We start from the raw sequence: 22049 nt of genomic DNA on the forward strand, positions 1-22049 counted from the left end.
AGTGACAAGGAACCATGAGAATGTTGGGAAACAACACTAGCATGACGTTTCAAACTCAATTTCATTTTTGCTTAAGAAGTGGCATGTCATAAAAAGGACAAAAGAAGATTAGAAAATGTCAGTTGATATTCAGCCCCTGGTGGGCACAGTATTAATAAATGCTGACTGCTTCAGGCAAAATTAGACTCAGATATTCATTTACAAGCTACAGTCATGTACCGGTACTGCTTTTTCTCAGAGGACAAGCAGGCAATGATTCTCACAAGTGGGTAATGCCACCCCTGCTGCCCAGTCCAGAGCTTATAACAAGCTTAGAAGAGCTTTGTAGAGCATAAGCCACACTCCACTGTGCATGCGCAAGTGCCTTCCCGCCCACTGTGAGAGCACAGTTTATGCAGTTCTTCTTTTACCACGGTGAGGACAGGATGTAATTTCTTCTTGTTCCTCACAGCTCGGTTTCGTAGAGCTTTTTGAGTGCCTTCCAATTAGTTTTTTTTTGCTAATTGTGTTTTCCCATGTTTTAGGTCTCTTCTTCCATGTCCTTTAGTGTGTTTAGTGAATTTGGAGCTTTTAAGTTTTCTTTATTTTTCCGTGTCATCGGGCTGCTTTTAGGCCTCGACTCCGGTCAGGTTCTCCCTTCGTTTTTCTCTGGTGCTTGGCCCCCTTTTTGGCACCATTGAGTCTTTTGATTTGGCCACGGAAGTTTTTCCTTCCATGTCCACAAAAGTTCCCAGTGGATTTATATGCTGTACCCGGTGCAATCGGACCATCTCTGGTACAGACACCCATTCTTGGTGTCTTCAGTGTCTGAGGCCCAACCGTAGCCCTTCCAATTGTGTCCTGTGTTCATATCAAGAAGAAGACCCAACTGGCCAGACAGGCTCAGCGTGAGAAGATATTTACAGTCCGGTCCGAATCCTCGACATCTGTGTTGGCATTGACGGTGAGTAGCGCATTGGCATTAGGGGTATCAGTACATATGGCTGCTAGACCTGTTGACACTGGGAGTAGTTGTGCATCGACCGGGTCTACACCTGCCTTGGTGTAGCCTCTGCATAGCCCTCGGAACAGACCTCTGTTGGACCTGAACCCGAGGCGACTGGAGGATTCGAGGTCATCCATGGCACAAAGGAGCCTCGAAAACCAACTTTGGGCAAAGCCAAAGAAGCATCGGCATCAATCCCCCTCAATGCACAGTGCCAGACGCTCCAGGGTGCTGATGGAGTTGAGCCCCGAGAAGCATCTTTGCTGGGAGGACCACTCTCCCTCCATACAAGATGTGCCAGTGTGTCGGTTTCCCTGCAGCCAAGACCAGCCTCCCGTCTTGACCCCAGCAGTTCTGCAGACTGTCTCTGAGCCAACACCAGCCTGTCCCGGTGTCAGTTCTCAATGAACACATATGGGCCTTGCTCCCCGAGCTGCTGGCTGGCTTTATTCAACAGAGTGCATCGGCATCGATGGTGCTTGTGCCTACTATGTCTCCTCTTGTTGCAGCTCCGGTTGGTACTCAGCCTGCAGTGCGGCCTCCCTGGTGTCTCGTGCAGGCCCGGAATCAATTGCCACCCCAAGCCAATACCCCATCAACTTCAGTGGAGAAAGCTTCACCGGAGTCAATGTGGGAGCTTACTCCTAAATGCCCCTCTCGGGGACATGGCTCCTCTAAGTCAAGGTAGGCTCTGTCTCAGCCCTCCCATGAGTTTCTGGCTGACACCGATGATGAGTGCTCATGGAGTCAGATGAGGATCCATGGTACCAATCAGAGGATGAGTCCTATGGCATACCATCTGATCCCTCCCCTCCACAGTCTCTTCCACAGAGCCTTCCCTTCCCCTCTTTATTCAAGGAAATGGCGGCTGCCATTCCATTTCCTCTGGAAGTGAAGGACAAGCCTAGGGCTAAGGTGCTCGAGGTTGTGGACTACGAGTCTCATCCTAGAGAGGCTGTGATGGTCCCGCTTCACGAGATCTTGCAGGCTTTTCTCTTGCGGAATTGGGAGTCCCCTCTTCCCAGTACTTCCCAAAAAGACTGACACCATGTTGTACCTGATTCTGAGTACCACAGGGTTTGGTAAGCCTCAAATGCCTCATCATTCCCTAGTGGCTGAATCCACCCCCAAAAGGGCCAAGAGTTATAGAGACTGTGCTTTGGTAACCCCCTGCCCCCCCCCCCCCCCGGGGCAAGGAAGCTAGACCCTTCACTCTTTTGGGCGCAAGATGTTTTAGGCATCTATGCACGTGACCTGTATTCTAGCTTACCAGCTCTTCATGGGCGTGTACTTGTGGGACTATGTGCATAAGCTGCTAGATTTGGCAGACACTCTCTCTGGAGCAGGCCAGCTGGCCAAGCAGAGGAAGGCATATCATAAGATCATAAGTTCATGGCCAGGGGTACCTATGGCACTTTTGATGTGGCTTCCAGGATCTCTGCCTAAAGTACAGCAATGCGCAGACTCTCATGGCTGTGTGTGTCTTACTTGGAACTGACGGTTCAGCAGAGGTTGGCAGATGCTCCACGCCGGGTGGATAATCTTTTTGGCAAGATGGTTGAAGAAGTCAGTGGTCAATCAAGAAACACACAGATACCATCCATTCTCTCCCACCGAGCGCCTTCTGCATCTGCTGCCTCTTCTCAGAGTTATTTTGGCAAGTCAAGCAAGGATGCCTAGTACTCACAGAGGCATAGGTATGCTGCGTCCTCTCGCCCAACCTCAGCAGGCTCAATCCCAGCGTGCACATTCCCGTCAACAGTGTGCGCCTAAGGCCCCAGTAGCTCCCCAGTCAAAGTAGGGGGGCGAGTTTTTGACTGGTTCCAGCACAGCATACCTCCAGTACCAGTGACTGTGCCGGATGACTTGCCAGTCAGGGGGAGGCTGACGTTTTTCCACAAAACGTGGCCCCTTGTAACCTCTGATCGGTGGGCTTTTAAAATAGTCCACCTCAACTACGCCCTGTATTGGCGACAAAGACCACCAAGAGATCATTACTTCAGTTCTCAGCACAAGCAAGTACTTGAAGAGGAACTCTCAGCCCTTCTGAAGGCCCATGTGGTCAAGCCCATTCAAACTGGGGAAGAAGGGCATGGATTCTATTGCAGGTACTTCCTTGTGCAAAAGATGAAGGGAGGGGGGATGCATCCCATCCTAGCCCTAAGGACCCAGAACAAATTCCTGGCCAAAGAGAAGTTCAGGATGGTTTCCCTGGGTACCCTTCTCCCCATGATTCAGGAAAATGATTGGCTATTGGGATCTTGCCTGGTATTTGTGACCTGGATTGGCCACTGTTGGAAACAGGATGCTGGGCTTGATGGACCTTTGGTCTTTCCCAGTATGGCAATACTTACGTACTTATGTATGCTCTCTGGACTTGAAGGATGTTTTCACTCATAACCCAATACTTCCAGCTCACAGGAAGTATCTATGATTTCGACTGGGAACACAGAACTTCCAGAACCGTGTGTTGCCTTTGGCCTTACATCAACTCCCAGGGTATTTACCAAATGTCTAGCAGTAATTGCAGCATCGCTACACAAACTGGGTAAAGAGCACATCAAAGGACGGTGCTTGGGAGTCCATGCGGAGGACTAAGTTGGATGCTCGAGCTACTAGGATGCATTATAAACTATCCCAAATCCTATCTCCACCCTGTCCAGCAATTGGAGTTCATTGGAGCCCTGTTCAATACGTAGAAGGTTCAAAGCCTTCCTCCCGGGCCGAGAGCAGATTCTCGTCGCACTGGCTTCTCGGGTTCGATCCTATCAGCAGGTCACAGCTTGGCAGATGTTGAGGTTGTTGGGGCACATGGAGTCCACAGTTTAAGTGATGCGCATGACACATCTTTACATGAGAACTGCCCAATGGACCCTAGCTTCTCAGTGGTACCAAGCCAAAGGGAATCTGGATGATGTCATCCAGATCAATCTCCTGGAGCTTCGGGCTATTTGGAACGCTCTACAGGATTTCAAAGATCGGCTGTCTTACCAAATTGTACACATTCAAACGGACTATCAGGTTGCGATGTATTACACCAACATGCAGGGGGGGCACTGGATCATTCCCTCTATGTCAGGAGGCCACATGGAAATGGCTTTCGGCACACAAACATGGTTTGCTCCTTCGCGCCACTTTTCTAGCGGGCAAAAACAGCCTGTCCAACAGATTGAGCAGGGTCATGCAACCGCACACGTGGTCTCTCAACATGGACATCACCCAGGAGATCTTCGAGCGGAGGCACCCCCTTGGTGGATCTCTTAAACACTCAGATCTAAGTCCCTCAGTTCTGTTCCAGGCTCCAGGCCTACGACAGACTAGCATCAGATGCCTTCCTTCTTCATTGGTGGACTGGTCTTGTCTATGAGTATCCTCCCATACCTCTTGTGGGGAAGACTTTGCTGAAACTCAAGTAAGACCATGAGACCATGATTCTGATTGCTCCTTACTGGCCCTAACAAATCTTGTTCCCTCTTCTTCTGGAGTTATCCTCCGAAGCTGTGGAGATTAAGTGTTTTCTGACCCTCATCATACAGCATGAGGGCTCTCTTCTGCATCCCAACCTCCAATCTCTGGCCTTCACAGCCTGGATGTTGAGAGCCTAGAATTTGCTTCCTTGTGTCTTCCAGAGGGTGTCTCCCAGGTCTTGCTGGCTTCTAGGAAAGATTCCATTAAGAAGTGTTACTCTTTTAAATGGAGGAGGTTTGCTGTCTGGTGTGAGGGCAGGGCCCTAGATCCTATTTTCTGCCCTTCACAGACCCTACCTGAATAACTTCTATACCTTTCCGAGTCTGGCCTTAAGACCAACTCTGCAAGGGTTCAACTCAGTGGAATTAATGCTTATCAGCACCATGTAGAGGGTAAACCCATCTCTGGACAGCCTCTAGTTGTTCGCTTTATGAGAACTTTGCTTTAGTCTAAGCCCCCAGTCAAACCTCCATCTGTGTCATGGAATCTCAACATTGTTCTCACCCAGCTGATGAAAGATCCTTTTGAGTCGCTTAGCGCTATTCTATAAACCTCACCTAAAATCTGGTGTAAATGCCTGTGCCTAACTTAGGCACACACAGTATGCATAACTTTTAGGAATGCCCATGACCCACCATGGCCACGTCCCCCCTTCGAGATCCACGCAGTAGAATTTACATGCACCACTTTATAGAATATGCTCAGCAAGTTGTGCACGTAAATTCTAATTAGTGGCCAATTATCAATGCTAATTGGCTTGTTAGACAATTAAGTTGTGTATGCAATTTGGCAATGTGGCCAAAATTACGCACATGACTTTAGTCGCATTCCCCCGGATTCTATGTAGTGTGACTTAAGTTGCGCATGCAAATCCGGTCATATTCCGAACTTGCACGCATAACACAGTTAACAAGCCAATCAATGCTGATAATTTTCACTTAAGCAATTACTGACACTAATTGGCATTAATTAGAATTTATGCACATAACCATCTAAGTGAATTCTACAATGTGATGAACATAAATTCTAAGTCATATAGTTGAAAAGGTGCATGGTCATAGAAATGGAATGGGCGGGTCTTGGGCGTTTCTAAAATCTACGCTGAACATATTCTAGAATCCACGTGGAAATTTAGACTTATTCTACAAAGTAGGCCTAAATTCAGGTGTACTTTACAGAATACACCTACACGAAATTACTTTTGGCGCAGATTTTCAGGCGCCATATATAGAATCTAGTCCCATATATAGAATTCCCCTCCAATATGCATTGCTCCCAGCACTTACCACACTACCCACTCATAGAAGTAATTTTATTACAGGCCACCTAAACTGTGTGGCAGGTATGCAAACAAGTCATAAAAGTTTCTAAGAAAAAGTACATGCATCATTTCCTTTGAAAATTACTCAGTACTCACATACATTTGCCATTTTGTATACACCTTTCCTGGATTATAAGCACATATTTTATAAAATATGTGCATAATGCTAATGCCTCCGCAAACCCAGGCCCAACCCCAGGAATTCCTTACATATTATATGAACATAACGTTTCTGGGCATACAGTATGGAAAATTTTATAAAAGCCTATTTCTACATATAAACCTCGCAAAAATGCCTTTACAATTATCCCCAAAATAAAAACTTCAACTTACGACAATTTTTTTCATCACTCATGTCTCCACAATCATTGTCATTGTCACACTGCCAAATGTTGTTGATACAGTTCCCATTGGAACATCGATATTGGTTGGGCAAACAAGTGTTTTCTGGTGGAAACATTTTAAAAAGAAACACGTTGACCAGCACTGTAAATATTATGGGGGTAATTTCATAACAATGTGCCAAAATATTCTCACAAAAGCACCTATTTCATGAGGGAACATAAGCCCTTATGTGTCTTTTTATAAATAAGCTCCCAGAACTATCTCCAATAGTGCATAAAGGCTATTGTAAAAATGTACACCTACTGTGAGGAAGTTGTAAATGTGGGTGTGTACTCTACACACATACACTTGCATTTTGCACAACATCCCCCAGATTCTATATAGTGCGACTTGTTGCTTACACAAATCTGGTTGTATTCTGGATTTGCGAGTGCAACTTAATTAGCATAACAAGCCAATCAGCGCTGATAATTGAACTTAACTGGCATTAATTAGAATTTACGTGCACAAATATCTAAGCGTATTCTATAAAGTGATGCAAGGAAATTATAAGACGCAGATCTGAAAAAAGGGTGTGGTTGTGGGCATTCCTAGAATTTACACACACTGTTATAGAATATGCCTGTTCTGTGTGTAATTTAGGCGTCGGCATGTACACCAGGTTTTTTATTGGCGTAAATGGCCGCAACTAAATGAAGACGCAGAAAACAGGTGATGGGCATATTCTATAAACTATACCTAGATTTAGGCATATTCCATAAACCGCGCCTAAATTAGGCGTGGTTTATAGAATATGCCTAGGCGTATTTTTTTCAGCGCTGATTTTTTAGGCATTATATATAGAATCTAGCCCTATATGAAAACATTAGAACTTTGCCCCTGCTCCATAAACTATACCCTTGAGAATACCTATGGACGTATTCAGCCACCAGTTTTATAAGGAGCCCTTCTCTGCACATAAAATATAGCATAAATTATCTCTTATAAAGTGCCAACAAGCATAAAATATGATGGCGCGTACTTTGTCAATGGACATGCATGAGGAAGAATTTAAATAGAGTGCAGGCAGAGTTCACACGTACGCATATAGATTAAGAAATGCCTTAAGCTACGCATGAACGAGAATCAATGATGCCTCTTTGTTTGCACCAGTTCTTGTGAACGTGTAAGTGATCATGCCTACCCTCATAGCATATTCTCTGCCAAATACATTAGTACTTTGTAAGACAAGTAAGCACCTACTTGTCTTTAGTAAACAGCAACTAGGAAGGCACCTCTGTGGACGTTTCCCCTTGGCACCCTGTTATAAAATTACTATGGGTCAATTTAAGAAAGGTCAACTAAAATTAAGCACCTAAATTTAACGAGCTGAGCACAAATTCTTTAACAGCAATTAAGTGCATAATTGCTGTTGTCAAATACTAGCCTAAGTCAGCATTTACATGCCAACAGGAGTGCACACTAGAATAGTCAGAATGCCCACACCCCTCCAACATGAACAGTTATGCACTAGACACTTTATGAGCGCCTTTTGTAGAATAGGATCATAACTGCCACGCTTAACTGCAAATTAGTGCCAATGAGTGCTAGTTAAGGCCAATTATTGATAGTTATCACCAATTAAGCACAAATCAACAGCCAATTAAGCAATTACGTTATGTGCGTAAGTGGTGCTATTCTATAAATGTGCATACAATTTATAGAAATAGAGGTTAAGTGTCTACTTCTATGTTTATTCATTCTATTCAAAATAAATGTTCTGCAAGTTAACAGGATATTCAATTACTTTTGGGGACATTTTTAGAAATTATATGGGGGCTTCCAGATTCATGAGTACTTTGTACCCACAAGCTTACAAGTCTATGTTTGTGCAGCGCTGCGTACGCCTTGTAGTGCTATAGAAATGCTAAATAGTAGTAGTAGTAAATTTTCAAAAGGAAACATCTTGAAAATTTGGGGGCCAGCTCCAGCAAACAGTGAATTTACTCTACTGCAGGCGCAGAGGATTTAAAAATGTAATCCTTCATGCATTCCTCGCCACCCTTGCCCTCAATATGATACAGGCAAACTACCCACACTGTTTCAATGTTTAAAAGGCTTAAGGAAATTCTTAAGCAGCTTTTGTTACTGATAAGATTTAATACGTATTTAAGCATCCCTCAATTTAGATTTTTCCAGGTTTTTTCATTCAAACAGGTTCTCAAGTGCATTTTAATTTCAGAAACAAATGTAGCACCCTCTGTGAAGCACATTACTTGAATACGGCTTTAATTAAGACTTAAAAAGTGGAAAGGTGAGATGGAGAAAACTTACTACCATCCAACCGTAATGGGTAAATTGTGTGACCTCGTTCCTGTTATTTTATATCCATGTATTTCATTGGTAATGATGGATGGGCTCTAAACTTTTCAAAAAAGTATATAACAGTGTTCTTCAATGCAAGGCCTGAGAGCCAATGGTAGCCTCTGGGGATCTCTTGGGTGGCCTGCACAGTCCTTGTAAATTTCTTTTTGCTGCTAGATACAGGCTGTGGGCTTTGCATTGAAGAATACTACCATGCTCCTAATGCTGGGCATCTTGCTCTTCCCCCCTCTGCTTCTGCTCGGCCCAGTCTCATGTTTCTCTTTCCCTGCCCTCCATTCCCTCCCACTTCATTCCTTGCCTGCCTAGTTTCCCGCCCACCTGATGGTCTTACAAACTTAGATCTTCCCAGCAGCAATTCAGCCAGGCTCTCTTGGTCAACTCCAGGAGCCCTTCCTCGGCAGCAACTTCCTGCTGCCGTGTGGGAAGGACACAGAGTCCCTGGGTTGGCAAGAGAGCCTGGCTGAATCGCTGCTGGGAAGATAATCAAGTCTGTAAGATCATCAGGTGGATGGGAGGGAAGTAGAAAAGCAGAGAGGAATGCTGGACCCACAAAGTGGGGAAAGCAAGAGAAAAATCAAACTGGACTGAGCAGATGTGGGGGGAGGGGGACAGAATGAGTGATGCTGGACAAAGGTGGGAGAGGAACTGCTCACAGCAAGATGCAGAGAAAAAAAGAAAGAAAGAGGGAAGAGAACCTGGACATGGTGGGGAGGATGATAGCTGCGGGATGCAAATGAAAAGAAGGAAACAGAGGGAAGAGAATCTGCACATGGGGGTGGGGAGGTGCTTGGTGTGAGATGCGTGAGAAAAGAAGAAAAGAGGTGAGAAAATGAAACACACAGCACAGAGATAGATGGGGAGAGGGCATAGGGCCAGGGTCACAGAGGGGTATTGCTGGATGTGGGGGACAATAAAGATACAGAGGAATGATGCTGGTTGCAAGGTTCAGGGAGGAGAAAGGAGGAGATGATGTACATGAATGGAAGGGAAGGGAAGAAAGGGGGAAGAGATGGTGCACATGGATGGAGAAGAGAAAGGAAGGAGATGCTGTTCATGGATATATGGGAAGGGATGGAAAGGTAGGTAGATCTGAGATGGAGGCAGAAAAATAGAAGAAAACTGAATATAAAAAATCAGTGCCAAAGATGGATGTCAGGCAAAAGGTGAAGGAGGAGGAGAGAAAAGAAACAGCAAATGAATAAGGAGGTCCGGGAAACAAAGTTAAGAGCAAAGAAGGGAAGTACAATCAGAGACCAGAAATAAGATGATCTGAAAAATAAAACCTCCTGATAACAAAGGTAGGAAAATTAAATTTCAGTTTAACGACTGAAATATGACAGCTTTGAGAATTTACATCTGTTGTCTTTGTATTTTCCATTATTCAGGACAAAATGCATTTATTTCTATTTCTCAAGTGTTACACTGAATGAAGAGTGTAGCATCTTAGGGTTTTGACTGTCTACATTAGTACTTTTAATTTGTGATCCTGTATTTGAAGAGGGTTTATCTGTGTTTTGCATGTGTGACTGAGGCCAGTTGTTTTGTTAGGTATGGAAGTCAAGAAGCATTGGCTGGTGTCTTGGCCCCAAGCAGGAAGATATTTATTTGCTCTCCTTCTGCTCTTTTGGACCCAAAATAACCCCAATTTAAAAATTAGTGAAAACCACTGGCTTATAGCAAAACATACAGGAAAAGGATAGTTTCACATTGCATGCACTCAACCCAGGAGGGAAAACTAACTAACTAACCTTCTTTTACACAATTATTCTTCTTCATTATATAACCACGTGGACAATCACATTTCAGTTCTCCGGATGGCAGCACAGTGCTCTTTACTCCATCAGGACACCTGCATGTTCTACTCATGTTGGCTTTAGGTAAGCACAGCAAGTTGCAAGGCTTAAAAACACATGCATTCTGTCCTGTTTTGAAGAAAAACAAATAAATTAAGAACTGTAATATGGATCTGATCAAGGATCCATCTAGCCCATAATCCTGCTTCCAATCGTGGCAATACAGGTTGCAAGTACCTTGGCAGGATCCCATGCTATTTGCCCTCAAAGATAAGCTGTGGCTTTCCCGGATCTACTTTAATGGTTTATGAATGTTTCTGCCAGGAATTTATTCACACCTTTTTTTAAACCCAGTCATGCTAACTGCTTATACCAAATCCTCCAGCAACCAGCCATAACTTTTCAGTTATGATAAAATTAACAAACAAAATGCTCTCAGCTGACTAAATGGGCTGGCTTTAAAGACATAATGCAATTTTGATTTCATGATTAACACTTACAATGATAATTTTTTTTCTCAACGACAATTTTTTTTATTATTACTAATACCATTCTATTTAAACAAATCAAAATACAATCCTGCCCCAAATGTTTATAATGGGGGCAAACTTCATAACTATGCCAGCAGTTGCAAAAGTCTGTGGTTAATTTTGCCTTCAAGTTCTGCATCAGCTCTCAAAGGAAAACTTTATCCCTTTGCAAAATTGCCTAGGCAAAAAAAGCACCCACAGAAATTTGCATCTGCCCTCACAGCAGTGTGTATCTGATCAGTAAACAAAATGCATGCTAAATAATGAAACCTAAAGATGTGTATAAAACCAATAAGTCAAGGAGAGTCCACAAGCAACTAGTTTCTCTGGGTCATGGAGCTGATACAACAAGATAGGACTGACTTTTATGCGGTCTTATTTATGCAATCTGGCCAGTAAGGTGCTGAATACCAGCACTTAACTGGCCAAGTGTCAACTCCGTTCCCGGAACACCCTCAAAATCGCCATTTTTTTCGGTCCAGCACTAACCAGTTAAATGCTGCTGAAAATTAGCGGTTAGACTAAACAGGCAATTTAATCGGTCAGGAGACGTTGATATTCAAAGCAATTTAACTAGACAGAAATGTCTCCTGGCCAGTTAAATAGTCTGTTTGGGCTAACTGGTAATTTTCAGCAGCACTTAACCAGTTAGTGCATAACTGAAAAACCAGCTATTTGGGGGGCATTCCAGGAACAAAGTTGACACTTGGCCACTTAAGTGATGGTATTCAGCACCTTACTGGCCAGATTGACTGCATAAATAGAACCGCATAAAAGTCAGTCCTATCTTTATGCGGTAACCCACGGCTGGTTAAGTGCTGAATATCACTCTTAACCGGCTATGAGTCAGCCAGCTCTGGAACCCCAGAAATTCAATGCCATTACCCAGCCATGGCCTGGCACTGAATTTCTGCATTTAACACCGGCGGTGGTCAGCAAAACATCGATCACCATTTTGCCTTTCAAAGACCATCTGCAAATTTAGACAATTTGGAGGTACAGGTTAGCTCAGTCCATTAAATCCCAGAGTAAGAAAGGAAGAATAATTTTGCTATACCATCAACTCTCTATTAACTTTCTTATTAATCTGGATTATGGGTAGTTCCTTACAATACAGACCACAAATTTCTCTTCTGCACTGTCAGACACTATAAAAATTTCTTAACACCTGCAGCAACTTCATATGTCACAAAGCTCTGAATACTTGCATAGTAACGAGTCTAAGAATAAACTTAAAGGCAACATGCTCATCACTGTGTAGGCACTATTTTTTTCTCTTTGTATTTAAAACATTTTTCATTTGTTATTTTATTTATTGTAATCTGCTTTGTATTCACAATTGATGGAAAAAACGGAATATGGTTTATTCATTTATTTTCAAAATTTATATTCCACACTCTCTTTGTGATTCTAGACAGATTACAACATTTTACTCTTACCTGTTAATTTCCTTTCCTTGAATCCTACTAGATCAGTGGTTCTCAGCCCAATCCTTGGGACACACCCAGCCAGTTAGGTTTTCATGATACTCACAATGAATATGCATGATAAATTTGCATGCATTGCTTCCACCATATGCAAATTTATTTTATGCACATTCATTGTGGGCATCCTGAAAACCTAACTGGCTGGCTGTGTCCTGAGGAATGGCTTGAGAACCCCTGGATGGATTTATCAGCTTACTAATAGATGGAGCCAGATAACAGCTTTGTATTGACAACACTGCCTATAGGGGCAGTACTGACAGGATTATATCAAAGCTCAATGGAGCAACAAAAAGAATATCCAATTTTAAAAAGTATCACCCCATATTATGGACCATAACCCCCAATTTCCCTGCAACAGGCATGAAAGGCACATAACCAGAGAGGATATTCGGCAGAATAATATCCCATAGGCACAGCTCCTTACAGGCAGTGATATCATTACTACAAAGATGTATTCTCTGCCTGCATCTGCTGGCAAGGTCACATAAACCCCTTGAATCCAGACTGCTCTAGCTAGCAGGATGAAGAAAAGTTTTTAAAATTCAAAATTAAATTTGCAGTTTGGGAAGGGTGGTCCAGATTGGTGCATATTAGTAAAAAGACAATAAAATGTTTTTCTTCTACCACACAATGGGTAATAATTGCAGCTTAAAATACTTTTTTCCAAATCTGCAGGGTTACATAATATTCAGCAGCACTATCTGGTTAAATGCCGCTGAATATAGTGTCCCAACCCAGTCAGCGCTATTTAACTAGGCAAGAGTGCTGACTGGGTCGGAACCTAACATTCAGTGGCACTTAACTAGATAGTGCCACTGAATATTGTATCTGACCACTACAGCAATATCCAGTTAAGGCCGGGGTGGTCCAGGAGAAGAGGTTTGGGTAGAGCCAGGAGTTACCCAGTTAGCGACAATATTTAGTCCACTAGTCAGGTGACTATCCAGATAAAGCTGGAATGAAAAAAAAAAACAAACAAAGCTGTCCTAACTTATCTGGGTATCAGCTGTTGACATCTTTACCCATTGCTTGACTTCATGTGTTGTTGGCACCATTGTTAAAACTATGCCACTCTATCAATACCACACTCTGCAAAGCTTATCCACAACGTACTACCCCATGCCATCAAACTCTGGAATCACACATCTTGCTAACAGACTTGGGTGCCTATCACTGTGATCCCAGCCATCACAGAAGACATTGATCCATATGTTAGCATCTCATGGTTTTTTGCTTTCAACATACAATGAGTTACGAAAATTACTTATGTCCTTACCTCTTTTCATGCATTGTATGTTCCATACTGTGTGTCATTTGAAGGAGACCACTCCCACCATATGGTACAATGAAGAGTCCAACCAGATCCTTCCAAACCCAGAAGGGCCTACACAACTTCCACTTCCTCATGAAGGGCAAAGTGGGAAGAAACTGCCATGCATTGGAAGTGTGGAGGGGGTAGCCTGAGCCCAATCTTAAATTTCCCTTCTCCCTATTAGCCATCCCTCAATTCTGTGTAACTTGTACTTTAACACTGCATGATAAGTTGAAGGGGGAGGGACTTCTCCCTGATTGATAAGTTGAAAGGGGGGGGGGGGGGGACTTCTCCCTGCACTCTACTTTCCTATTTCCATTTTTGCTCCTGCACAATATACTAGGGTGATCAGTTACCACTCCTGTTGTGAACAGAGCTAATAGATTTACTGACCAATTTTTCACTTGATAACTTATTGCCATAATCACATATGCCATAGCTTTAGCTAACAATAGTGACACATTAGGCAAAAATATTTAGAAGACTTAAGACTGAAGCATGTAATATTAGAAATACATCAAGAACAAGAAAAATGATCAAGCTTTTGAATCAAATGTAACATTGCTCTAGATGTATATGCAAACAATATAACTTTTTGAATAATGATTTCAGTTTGTACCTCATTTTGTGTTCAACAGAAAGTTTTAAAGCTAATAATCCTTCAACAGAGGGGCAAGTACATCTGTATAGGGTAGAAGTAGCTAGGCTTACTACTGAAGGATTTTAAAATATTTCAGTTTTATCTTTTTGATGTCTAATTAGTTTTAGAATTAGCTTTAAGCGGTGAATTGATTATATGGATAAGATCATACTTTTCTGATAATTTCTCACACATCAGCAAATATATGATCCATTCTCTCTGAATCTCCAAGAAAGGATCCAAAAAGCATTATCTTCTGTTTAAAGATTTAAACCAACAGCATTTGGAGTGAATTTCATAAAGCTTTTTCTATGTATAAAGCATCTAATATAATAATTCACACCTCCAACGTTCTGAAGCTGACTCCGTGGCAGCTTGGAAGTGAAGCCGTGAAGTGTTCGTAGGCTTCATAATAGATCCACCCTCGGAGTCCTGCTGATATGACGAAACAGCCACCTGGATCAGTTCCTCTTGCCATGTCCCACCCTCCCGCCCCTCTCGCTCCGCCCTACCGCGCCTCTCGCTCCGCCTTAGAGCCCTGCTGATATAAAGAAACAGCCACCTGGCTCAGTTCCTCACGCCGTGTCCCACCCTCCCACCCCTCTGAAAGAAACAGACACCTGGTTAAGTTCCTCACGCCGTATTCCGCCCTCCCGCCCCTTCTTCCCGCCCTCGGAGCCCTGCTGATCTGAAGACACAGACACCTGGCTCAGTAACTTGCGCACTGACCCGCCCTCCCGCCCCTCTCGCTCCGCCCTCCTGCACCTTCGCTCCACCTTCCACCCTCGGAGCCCTGCTGATATGAACAAACAGCAACCTGGCTCAGTACCTCGCGCCGTGTCCCACCTACCCGCCCTCGGATCCCTGCTGATCTGAACAGATGCCTCATTCACTTCCTCGCGCACAAACGATAACTGGACCAACTGCTCTGACAGGACTCCAGCTGAAAAGATACTGGCCGTCGCTACAGCAGCACACCTCCTGACTGAAGAAAACCTGTCCCGTGTGCTGCAGGCATTGATACTGCCTGCTCTGCCTCGCCTGTAGTCATCTTGGACCTCCTACACTACTGCAGGCTCCATCACTGTGCCTACCTGCTGTCGAGGTAAAAAAAAAACGAAACTACAAAAACAACTTTGGGATCAGGAGGTGATAAGCTGCTGGGCTGGGCTGCGACAATCCCCCCCACACCCATTTCACCTGTCTCTCACTCATACACACACATACACTGTGTATCTCAGTATTCAACTCTCTGACACACACTCAGTCTGTGAAAGTCTTATTCTTTCTCTCTGACACACATACTACACCCCCCCATCCCCCACTGGAGCTGACTCTCACTCAAACTACACCCCCGCCCCCCCCAATTGGATCTGTCTGACAATCATACATACACACACAATGTGTATCTCTGTCTTCCACTCTCTGACACACACTCAATCTGTCAAACGTACTGATTTGCTCTCTCTCTGTGTCACACATACTACACCCCCCCCCCCCCCCCCCAAATTCCAGCAGACTCTCACTCATACACACGCACACAATGTGTATCTCTGTCTTCTACTCTCTGACACACACTTTACACAAAAAATATTGTTTATAAAGAAATCTTACAAATGTAAGAAAAAAATTATATTAGGAATAAAACATTTTGAAAATGTGTATCATGTATAACTTTGACAAAAACCTATACATAACATTCAAAAACAAACAGACAAAAACAAAAGAATACAAGTACAAAAACAAATATAGATCTATTCAGCAGCATGGTAGTACTTATAATACACCACAGGAAATTACTGATTAACATCAGAGCACACTCCTCCTAACACTTCCCTTACAAACATTAATGGGAGACGGTGATTATCTTGCTAGCACCTGTTTCATTTCAAACACAAACGGGCTTTTCTTACTAGTATTTTATATTTTGGAAAATAGGCTCTTAGAAAATTAAATGAAACCAGGAGCAGAATTGCAATCATATATCTATTATCCCAGGGTTCTTTTGGCAGCTCTGAGCTCAGCATGTTTAGGCCTCTGTTTCAAATACAGAAACAGCTTGAGCCTTCATCCAGGAGTATTCAAAACCAGCTCAACTACTGTGAATAGACAGAGGATGGCTCTATTTAATTCTTTATGGACCTTGTTATGGCATATGCCTGAATGTTTTACTTAATGCATTACCTTTTGTAAAACTCAAAGAACCATTAAAAGAAAGGCAGTTTTTGTAACCGAAGCCAATTCTGATCCCCCTGTTTACTAAGCCGCGCTAGCAGCTGCCAACACAGCCCATTCAAAGTGAATGGGCTGTGTCGGCATTAGAGCATAGCAGCCACTAGTGTGGCTTAGTAAACAGGAGAATAGGTTTGATAAAACAAACAGTATGAACACTTGTGCAATCAATACTTTTGGATATGTCCCCATAATTGTTGAAATTGTAGATATGTGTGTAGATCAGTGAAATGAATGCTACTTTATTGCATTTTGGATTGTGTATTTTAGGCAGTGGAATATAAAAATTGTACAAAAGGTGTGAAGACTTTAGTAAGACACTGTGTATTATAATGGCTCAGTTTTACCCACCTGCTTATTTATATGTTCAGAGAATTCTCATAAAATCAGTGATCACTTCCCTTTAAATTAATATTGGGGGGGGGGGGGGGGGGAGGGAGGGAAACGGCATGGTTTTATTGTGTTTATCCCTATGCCCAGCAATTCTGTTCTTAACAAAAGCTTCAACCATTTTAACTGGCACTAACATTAGACTCACTCACCTGTAATTCCTTGTATCCACCCTTGTACTATATTGGCTACCCTTCAATCCTCAAAAGTAATAGTAAAGTCATGCATTATCAGGACTGCAGTTTCAGTTCCTTTAGCCGTCTGGAATGAACACCATCAGGTCCTGGTGACTTATTACTATTTATTTATTTATTTGTGGCATTTATACCCCGCTCTTTCCCGCTCAATAGCAGGTTCAGTGCGGCTTACAAAGTATCAAGGAGATAATACAAAGTATGGTACAAAGTATCATGGAGATAACACATTTATAAAGAGTGGGACAATAGTATGGGATGTGGGGAAAGGATTGGAGTGTGGGTATTGTTTGTGGTGTGGGTTAGGTCCGAGACTTTGTAGGGTCGTTTGGGTAGGCTTGTTTGAATAGGTAAGTCTTCAGCAGCTTTCGGAAGGGTATTACTACCTAGTTTATCAACTTTCTCTAATACCTCTTCTTCATTCACAATGATTTGCTGATTTCAGTTCTTCAGAATCATCATCTATAAAGAAGTTCATCTGTGGGCATCTCTCTAGCATCCTTTATATAGTGAAGGCTAAAACAAAGAATTTAGTAGTTCAGCTATGGCCTTCTTTTCTCTAAGGATCCTTTTTACCACTGATATCTAATGAAGTAACTAAATCCCTTGCAGACCTCTTGTTTTAGATATATTTTAAAAGCTGCAATTAGTTTTTGCTTAATTAGAAAGTTTCTCCTAAAATTCTCTCTTGGCTTTTCTTATTAGTACCATACACCTACTTGACCAGTGCTTATACTATTTCCTATTTTTGCCAATAAGACCAGCTCTCACAATAGCAAAAGTTACATTACCTGTCGTCTTTCCTCTGTAGAAGATCTTTAGATCCATTACACCTGTCAAACGGCCAATTAAAACTTCCATCTTTGCACCACTGTACTTTGATGCTCTAAAAATGCTTAAGTTTGACCAGTCATCCCAGTAAATTTCATTCTGAAATAAAAAAAAATCAACACTCAATTGTATCCTTTATTTGTATTTGAAAAAAATGTTCTGTTGAGTAACCAATTAAGCTTATGAATCTTCAGTGAAGGAAGACCTTCAGAAATGTAAGAAACAAAGACAGACTACAGTCCAGCAGGGGCTATGGCCAAGCAACAAGAAAAGAACTAAACTCAGCAGAACAGAAAAAATGTCAAAGATCTTGGGGTTATTCTAATAATACAGCTTTTCTCATATATTTCAAAGAAGAAAAAGCAGGAACATTGTGTTGAAGCATCTCATTTAAAAACAGCATCTGTCTGCCCCTTCAAAAATTACAATGCAATCAGTTCATGATCACTCTTAAATACTGATTTTTCTATACTACAACTCCAGGGGTCTATGGAAAGTATAGCTACAACTAGCTCCCATTCCTACCGTGATGATTACTTCCTGACATCAATACAATTATTGAACTATAACAGAAACCCTTATCAAAGCTTTAAAATATTAAAAATATTCTCATTTACTCATGTTGTGTAAATAATTGCTTTTTGTAAAAAGCTCAATAAATTTATATAAATATTTATTTGTTGTGCTCAGGGTTTTTTGGTGTATTGCTGTGGACTAAAAGTCCAAACTTTGCAGGGACACCGCATTTACATCATAGCACATCCTACCTCCATCCTGATCACAATATTTAATTAATAAAGAATATCCAAAAACTGATGTTCAAAAAAAGGAATATTGTATAACAGCTACTTAGCTTAGGTAGAGATTGTGCAGAACTAAAGATCTTCTTCCTGCAAAGTTCTTGTCCGCTGCAATACTTTTTTCAAAAATCACTCCGTGCAAAACATTATAATATTTTATGACCAAGCACATTATGAAACCAAATACAATGAATGATTTAAAAAATAAAAATACAATTACCTTAAAGATAGCTATAGCAAAAGGGTGAGGCAGATTGTCAAGTATAACTGATCTTTGCTGACCACTGAAATCAATTCGTTCGATTCTATCCATGTAAGCCTCTGTCCAGTATACCCACTGATCATCCACAGAGATGCCATTTGGCCATCTGACTCCAACTGAGACTAAGTGAATCACTGAAGAACCATCCATGTCACTTCTGTAGATACCGTGGTTATCATCTCCCCAGTCAGTCCAAAACATCAAGCTGACAATGTGTACAAAATAGGGGAATCAAAATAATATAATTTAATTCAAATACATAATCACAAAGCACACCACTCAGTGAAACAAACATCCTGGCCTAAAGCAGACTACTACATAAATTAACATCAGCATTTCAATTCACATATTACTATTTAATAACAGAAATTTTGAAGTGTCACCTTGGTCTTGATTTCGGTTTAAGTTTCAACATTTTTTATTGATGATTCCACATGGTAATACATCTGTTTGAATAAGTACATGACTGGTATTACATTTGCCAAACTTATATACAACAGTTCAAATCTGCTATCATCAAATTTTTTGATTTTGTCACGTTTTCTCCCCTGTTGATTTCTGTTTAATTTAATTAGTAGTTTTCCATAATAAGTGCCAGAAAAATGCAATGTGCCAGACTTCAATTACTTGACCAATTTCTTGACCAAGGTGGAAATATTAATCACCCATGGTGCTTTAAAAAAAAGATATAAAAGCTAGGATTTGTTTTATGAATTTGGGTTAGTCACCATTCATAGCTGCGGAATCTGCCTTGTCTGGTGGTCAACAATCGTCACATCACAAGAAAAACAGAAAAATTGGATATGAACTATAATTTAATAAAAAGGTGCTTACTATATTCTTTTACTCACCCTTCATTAGGAACTAATGCCAAAGCTCGTGGCCGTTCAAGTACAGTAGAATTTAGAATACTGAGTCGGAAGTCTCCATCAGGGTTGGCAACCTAATGTGATAACACAAAATGCAGGGATGGAATTTTTCTTTAATGCAATAGCAACTGTATTGTGTCAAATGAAATGAATTCTAGGGTTAATCGACATAGCATATGGAAGTTAAAAGCACAAGCTTGTAATTAGATTAGGGCTAGATATGCAGTTAGATTCATCCTATATTTACATTAAATATATGGAAGCAATTTACTTTACTACTATATCAGCTACTTGCAACAGAAGCCATTTCCATCCCTGCAAATTATGCTTTATGATCTCATTTTCAACATTTGATTTCTTTCTTTTAAAGCAATTATTTGGGTTTTGAACTCTCTACTCAATTTAATGTAGGCTTACTGTTTCTTATAAAAGTTATTAGCTCTGATTTGTACAAGACAAATTTATTCTGGAAGCAGCAACTCTTTAAACTGTTTTAGTGCAACCAGCACATCTGGTCACACATTTGCCCTCTGCAGCCTGATGTAACAAGCATGACACACGGCACAACTATAATTACATTTTAGCAAATACAAGTCAAATAAAAATTAACATACCAAACACTCTAAAGTTTGAATTCATACATAAAACCAAAACAAATAATTCTTGATCTCATTCCTTCTCCTGAACACATCTAGTATAAGTTGCTTTACCACTATGGCTCCATTACTGACTTATCAAGCAGGAAAAATGGTATCTATGTTCACCTTCTTTTCAAAGATTAACAAGTAAGGTGTTTCACAATTACATCAGGCGACGTTTTAAATTGATTGCCATCTTTTCTTTTTTTTTGAATAATGCAGTAGACAAACCATAAAGATGTACATATTTTGGTCTTTTCTCTTAATTGTCCCTCAACAGCCACTGCTGCTCACCAGTCCCCAGATGGCATGACTATACAACCAAGACCTTTGTAGCTTGAAGTCTCTGTAGGGACATCTCTTCTGAGAAAACCTGTAGCACTGTTCTTTGGCCAGCAACGTCTGCCATCTCCTCTCCTGCCCGAGGTTACCACCCACATGGCTAGAACAGCACTGATGGACAGGGCCGACCCAACTTTGTGATGTTTAACAGTGAGTGTGTGGCAGTGGCATAGCCCATCCACTTTGGCCTCGGGCCTATCCAAAATCTGTGCTCCCTTGGTGTGGTTGGTGAAGATCTCCAAGCCCCACCATAGGTCATGGTTTTGATATACTACTTTTCTGTAGTACAACCAAAGCAATTTACATAGTATACACAGGTACTCTCTGTCCCTAGTAGGTTCACAATCTAAGGGAGTCTTTTACAAAGGCGTGCTTGAGTTTTTAGTGCGCGCTAAATGCTAGAGATACCCATATATTCCTATGCGTGTCTCTAGTGTTTAGCACGTCTATTTTTACTGCATGCTAAAAATGCTAGCGTGCCTTTGTAAAAGTATCCCTAAAGGCAATGGAGGGTCAAGTGACCTGCCCAAGATCTCAAGGAGCCACAGTAGGAATTGAACCTAGCTCCTTGGTTCTCAGCTCACTGCACTCCACCAACTTGGGCAGCTGGCACAGTGGCCCTAAGCTGCCACCAGCACCCCTGGCTCTCCCCTTGTGCATGCACAAACAAAAATTGAGCATACATGGGCCAAGGGCATCAGCAACTCAAGTTGGAAGAGATCTGGCCGGGAGGAAATCTTCGGGTGACAGGGCTTGGGGATCCATTCCAGTTCAGGTATTTCTATTTTGGTTTGGGAATGGGGGCACTGAGCTGGGAACATGTATCTCATATTCAACCTACAATTATAATCTTAAGTTGAAAATCATAATTCCCCCATGTACTGCATGACATTTTGCTGTATTGTAACATATCAACTGGATATACTGATGGAATTATTGTGCCTGACTCCAGAGTTTAATTTCACACATACCTCAATCTTCTTACTTCCAGCATCTACCCAATAGAGCAACTGACTGTTAGGATCAAAGGCCAAAGCTTCCACAGTTTGCAGACCTGTTCTGATGATCACCTCCTGACCAGAGCTGCCATTTAGACAGAGACGCTGCAAAAATTTTCAGAGCTTCAAGTTTAGTTAACTGTCAGTTTGCAGAAAAAAATAATCCAAAATCTAAAGAGCACAAGATAACTAACAGGACCATTTAAGTGCATGCAAAAGAAAAAAAGGAGATTGTAAAAAAAAAAAAA

At 41.8% G+C, this 22049-nt stretch overlaps 1 protein-coding gene across 2 annotated transcripts in view; it reads right to left on the reverse strand.

The window, feature by feature from the left end:
* The window catches only part of SORL1 (sortilin related receptor 1), a 208982-nt gene that overhangs the window by 92146 nt on the left and 94787 nt on the right, over positions 1-22049 (reverse strand). For both annotated transcript variants that reach the window (XM_030220409.1, XM_030220408.1), the window contains exons 18-23: positions 21775-21906; positions 19806-19897; positions 18913-19159; positions 17853-17991; positions 10232-10405; positions 6108-6221 (exon numbers count right to left, since the gene is read on the reverse strand). In XM_030220409.1, coding sequence (XP_030076269.1) covers positions 6108-6221; positions 10232-10405; positions 17853-17991; positions 18913-19159; positions 19806-19897; positions 21775-21906 — 898 coding nt within the window. The remainder of the gene's footprint in view (positions 1-6107; positions 6222-10231; positions 10406-17852; positions 17992-18912; positions 19160-19805; positions 19898-21774; positions 21907-22049) is intronic.

This window comes from Microcaecilia unicolor, chromosome 12 (genome assembly GCF_901765095.1).
Source record: "Microcaecilia unicolor chromosome 12, aMicUni1.1, whole genome shotgun sequence".
NCBI classification, from domain to species: domain Eukaryota; kingdom Metazoa; phylum Chordata; class Amphibia; order Gymnophiona; family Siphonopidae; genus Microcaecilia; species Microcaecilia unicolor.